Here is a 5,511-nt window from a genome sequence, read left to right on the forward strand (position 1 = left end):
GTTACCTCTTGCGTAATCAAGTATCGAATTCTGAAGCAATTGACCTAAATCAATTGTCTTCCCTGTCATAATGCAAAAAGTAAGGATATCCCTCTCCTTGATGACGGTGGTGGTGTGTTCGGTCGGCTTAATCCTAGCAGAAATAAATGAAACCAATCTTTTGCAACAGTTCTCAGATCAGACTTTGCTAGGCTGACATGCACATCATCCCTCATTCTCCACTCTGCTCCCTCTATGCAAATTGTTTGAAGAATACTATTATAATCAACATGCTCACCTCGGTATTCTTCATATTCATCGTGCATTACATGAGGGATACCATATAACGTATTGATCATATGTGCATCAAAGGCGACCATTTTTCCTCGCACAAACACCGTCAATTGATCAAATCTAACCTTGAGGTTAGCATAAAATTCTCTCACCAATGAAATGACAGTATCTTGTGGCTGCCTGCCAAAATCCTCCCAATGTCGAGCAGTAAGCATTATTCCAATTTCGGATCGAGGAAAACTCATATCAAATCCCCTCTCTTTTACAATGCTTTTATTCAAAATTTTTCCATATTGCTCCTCCTCCTTCTCGTCCCAAAACCTGCTCGCATCGTAATTTACAGATGATGAAGATGCACCCTTTGACTGTTTTTTTCTTGGAGGCATTTTATCGAACACCTTTCAATTACCAACTTCTCCTCAATCCAATTCACAAACTTCAATGATTCTAGCACTCCCCCAAACTTAGTACTCACAATATACACACTTCAACAATATACCCAACAATCAATCAACAATATCCACAATATCAAGAATAGACCTCACTAAATGTAATTTCCTTCCATAGGAACTAACACCAATAATTTCGATTCTTCAACAAATATGCAATGGATTTGCTCACCTTGAGTGTGTTGAAATGTTTCTTGAAGAACAAAATCAAAGCTCCATTCAAATCTTGAAGAAATTTTCGAGCCCCCTTTTAAACCCTAGGTTTGGTGTTGATTTTTGTGGAAAGAAAAGTGATATTTGATGGAATGAGTGAAGCTATTTAGGTTTGTAGTGGTAAATTTGTTGAAGGAATTACAAAATTTGAGTGTGAAAAATGTTTGAGTGAGTGAGGATTTCGAAATGGAGGAGGAAGTTTTGAGAGTTGTTCTTCGATTATGAAGATTTCTGCCCAATTCTGGTTTAAAAATGTTCGACCGCGGGTGCGGTATAGGAGAGACCGCGGGTGCGGTGTGCTCTCGATTTATTTTTTTATTCCACATTGTGCGACCGCGGGTGCGGTGTCACGAGACTGGGGGTGCGGTGTTGCTTCGGCAATATCTTAAAAAAATTTTCATCCTCAACCGCGGGTGCGGTGTAAGAGAGACCGAAGGTGCGGTCTTGCTTCGGGGAAAATTTTTTTCTTCTTCAAATTTTTTTTTTCTGAGATTAAACAAGTGGAATTCATTAGTTTTGGGAAGATATAAGCACACACTATACTAACAAAAATATAAACAACCCATAATAAGAATACTAGAATAATAGCAAAACTGAAAACAAATTTCAAAAGAGAAACAAAAATTTGGGTTGCCTCCCAATAAGCGCTTGGATTAACATCTTCAGCCTGACTATCAATTGTCTGATCAGTTTGGTTCGCTCAGCTTGACACTGTTGAAATTCCTGACTTCAGTCCCATAGTATGGCTTAAATCGCTGCCCATTCACCTTGAAAGTTCTCCCATCACTGTAGTTTAGCTCAATCGCCCCATGAGGGTACACTGTCTTCACCAAAAATGGACCTGACCAACGCGATTTCAACTTACCAGGAAACAACTTCAGACGGGAGTTGAACAATAGTACTTGTTGTCCTGGTTTGAGCTCCTTTCGTACAATGAGTTTATCATGCCACTTCTTGGTCTGTTCTTTGAAAATCTTGGCATTTTCATATGAATCATTGCGGAACTCCTCCATTTCATTTAACTGTAGTTTTCTGCTCTCGCCAGATTCTTTCAAATCAAAGTTTAACTTCTTAACTGCCCAAAATGCTCGATGCTCCAATTCTAGCGGCAAATGACAGGCTTTACCAAAAATCAGCCTATAAGGAGACATTCCAATAGGCGTCTTGAATGCGGTCTTATAAGCCCACAGTGCATCATCCAACTTTATAGCCCAATCCTTCCGGTTGGTATTTACAGTCTTTTCTAATATTTGTTTGATTTCCCGGTTGGATATTTCATCTTGTCCATTCGATTGAGCATGATATGCTAGTGTCACTTTGTGCATCACACTGTATTTAGCCAAAAGTGAGTTGAAAATTTTATTGAAAAAATGCGTACCTTCATCACTTATGATGGCTCTCGGTGTTCCAAACCTGGTGAAGATGTTCTTGTGCAGAAACTTGACTACAACACGAGCATCATTAGTACTGGTGGCGATTGCTTCCACCCATTTCGAAACATAATCCACAGCTAATAATATATAAGATTGACCAAAAGAAGGGGGAAAGGGTCCCATGAAATCTATGCCCCATACATCAAAAAGTTCCACTTCCAAAATATTAGTCAGTGGCAATTCGTGACGTCTAGAAATGTTTCCTAAACTTTGGCACTTATCACATGATTTCACTAAGGTATAGCTATCCTTAAATAAAGTAGGCCAGAAAAAACCTGATTGCAATACCTTAGCTGCTATTCGTGTTGCTCCAAAATGTCCACCATAAGGTGATGAATGACATTGTTCCAGAATTGTGTTTGCATCGTCACCATCAACACATCTCCTAATCACTTGGTCAGCACATCTCTTATACACACAAGGATCATCCCATAAGAAAAATCTGACATCATGGAAGAACTTCTTTTTCTGATGGTGATTTAGATCTGGAGGAAGAGTACCACAAGACAATAAGTTAGCTATATCAGCAAACCAAGGGAGTTTAGAACTTACATCAAACAGTTGTTCGTCTGGGAACGACTCATTGATAACTCCCCCGTCAGTTCTTTCTTCCAGCTCTAGTCGTGAAAAGTGATCTGCCACCTGGTTTTCACAACCTTTCTTGTCTTTTACTTCAAAGTCAAATTCTTGAAGTAGGAGTATCCATCGTATCAACCTGGGCTTGGCATCCTTTTTGGCAAACAAGTAACGAAGAGCTGCATGGTTAGTGAAAACAGTTACATCGGTGCCAATGAGACATGTTCTGAACTTGTCAAATGCAAACACCACTGCTAGCATCTCTTTCTCAGTAGTTGTATAGTTCTGTTGGGCTCCATTAAGTGTACGACTTGCATAGTATATAGCCTTGAACATCTTGTCTCGCCTCTGTCCCAATGCTGCTCCCACAGCATAGTCGCTAGCATCGCACATGAGCTCAAAGGGCTCCTTCCAATCAGGCACTATCATAATGGTTGCAGAAATCAGTGCTTTCTTGATCCTGTTAAACGCCTGCAAACAATCATCGTCAAAAATAAATGTTGAATCTTGCTCTAACAAATTACATAAAGGTTTAGCAATTTTAGAGAAATCTTTGATATAACGACGATAGAACCCGACATGTCCAAAAAAACTTCTGATCCCTTTCACATTCTTCGGTGGTGGGAGATTTTCAATTGCCACAACTTTAGCTCTGTCAACTTCTATTCCTTTAGCCGAAATTTTATGCCCAAGCACAATACCTTCTGGAACCATGAAGTGACATTTTTCCCAATTCAAAACTAAATTCTTCGCTTGACATCTCTGCAAAACAAGCATTAGATTTTGCAAACAGTGATAAAAAGATGAACCAAACATAGAGATAACATCCATAAAAACCTCCATTATTTCCTCGACCATGTCAGAAAATATGGCCATCATACACCTCTGAAAAGTAGCATGTGCATTGCACAGACCAAATGGCATTCTCCTGAAAGCAAATGTACCATAGGGGCAAGTGAAGGTAGTCTTCTCCTGATCCTCCGGTGCTATGACAATCTGATTGTAACCTGAATAACTATCTAGAAAGCAATAATAATGATAACCACCCACTCTATCAAGCATCTGGTCAATAAAGGGAAGAGGGAAGTGATATTTCCTAGTCGCATCATTCAATTTCCTGTAGTCTATGCATACTCGCCAACCAGTCACTGGACGAGTTGAAATCAATTCATTATTCTCATTTCTCACTACAGTTATTCCCCCCTTCTTAGGCACTACTTGTACTGGCGAAACCCATGAGCTATCAGATATAGCATAAATAACACCAGCATTTAACAGTTTTAATACCTCAGCCCTCACAACTTCTTTCATTGCTGGATTAAGCCTTCTCTAATGATCAACATAGGGTGAATATGACTCCTGCATCAAGATTTTATGCATACAAACAGTAGGGCTAATCCCCTTTATATCGGCTATTGTCCATCCCAAAGCAGATTTAAATTTTCTCAACACTCTCAACAATTTTTCTTTTTCAGTACAAATAAGAAAGGAAGAGATGATTACCGGATATGTCGAATTTTCACCTAAAAATGCATAACAAAGGTGGCTTGGCAGTTCCTTCAATTCAGGAGATGCTTTTGGCACCTCTTTACTTCCATCTTCAAGTAGTTCTACATGATGCACATCACTCTTTTCTTTAGGAAATGTATTTAGGGCAAGTAACTCCTCTTGCACATCCCAATCATTTTCATCCAGTGCAGACGCCGATTCCAACAAACATCTCTCTAAGGAATCTTTCATCATCCTACTTGCACCAACATGAGATACACATGAATCAATTACATCAATACTATTACAAGTACTTACCTCATTTGGTTCTTTAATTGTGTTGTAGATGTTGAACATGACTTCTTCTCCACCTACTCTCAATGTGAGCTCGCCCTTGTGCACATCAATCAAAGCTTTTCTGGTGGCCAAGAACGGCCTTCCAAAGATAATCGGAGTCTCCTGATCTTCTTCCATATCTAGAATGAAAAAATCAGCAGGAAATATAAATTTGTCTACCTTTACCAGAACATTCTCCACTATCCCCCGTGGATATGTTAGTGATCTGTCCGCCAGCTGCAGGGTAATAGTGCTAGGCTTCACCTCGCCAAGCTCCAAAGTCCTGTAAATAGAAAAAGGCATTAAATTAATACTGACACTTAAATAACATAAAGCTTTATTGATTCTAGAACCACCAATAACACAAGGAATAGTAAAACTCCCTGGATCTTTGAGTTTCTGTGGTATTTTCCTTTGGAGTATGGCGTTACACTCTTCGTTCAACTTTACTGTCTCGAACTCATGCAACTTTCTCTTCTTTGACATCACATCTTTGATGAACTTTGCATAGTTTGGCATTTGCTCTAAAGCATCAGCAAATGGAATGTTGATGTGAATTTTCTTGAAAATCTCCAAAAATTTTGCAAATTGATCATCCAATTTCTTCTTTTTGAACCTCTGCGGATATGGAAGAACTGGCTTAAATACCGGAGGTTGTTCAACTTCAACTTCAGCTTTAGATCCCTCAGTTTCAACTTCTTCAATTGTCATCTCATTTTCATCCTTCTCTTTGGAATTTTTAA

The 5,511-nt window shown here is 39.1% G+C and overlaps 1 protein-coding gene across 1 annotated transcript; it reads right to left on the bottom strand.

Moving 5' to 3' along the window:
• Nucleotides 1-1,621: 1,621 nt before the first annotated feature.
• Nucleotides 1,622-2,260, bottom strand: LOC140835824 (uncharacterized). Its single transcript, XM_073201233.1, has 2 exons — nt 1,838-2,260; nt 1,622-1,759 (listed from the first exon to the last, which is right to left on the bottom strand). Exons 1-2 carry the CDS (start codon nt 2,258-2,260, stop codon nt 1,622-1,624), a joined length of 561 nt encoding a protein of 186 aa, XP_073057334.1.
• Between the last annotated feature and the right edge of the window lie 3,251 nt (nt 2,261-5,511).

The sequence above is a fragment of the Primulina eburnea genome, chromosome 7 (assembly GCF_022965805.1).
Source record: "Primulina eburnea isolate SZY01 chromosome 7, ASM2296580v1, whole genome shotgun sequence".
NCBI lineage: Eukaryota > Viridiplantae > Streptophyta > Magnoliopsida > Lamiales > Gesneriaceae > Primulina > Primulina eburnea.

Excerpts from the sequence above, each read along its gene's own strand:
- LOC140835824 (XM_073201233.1), bottom strand. The coding sequence starts at position 2,260 with ATGCACAAAGTGACACTAGCATATCATGCTCAATCGAATGGACAAGAT. Across the intron at positions 1,760-1,837 it reads AGCTCAAACCAGGACAACAA|ACAGTGTACCCTCATGGGGC; the intron begins GTACTATTGTTC and ends TTTTTGGTGAAG.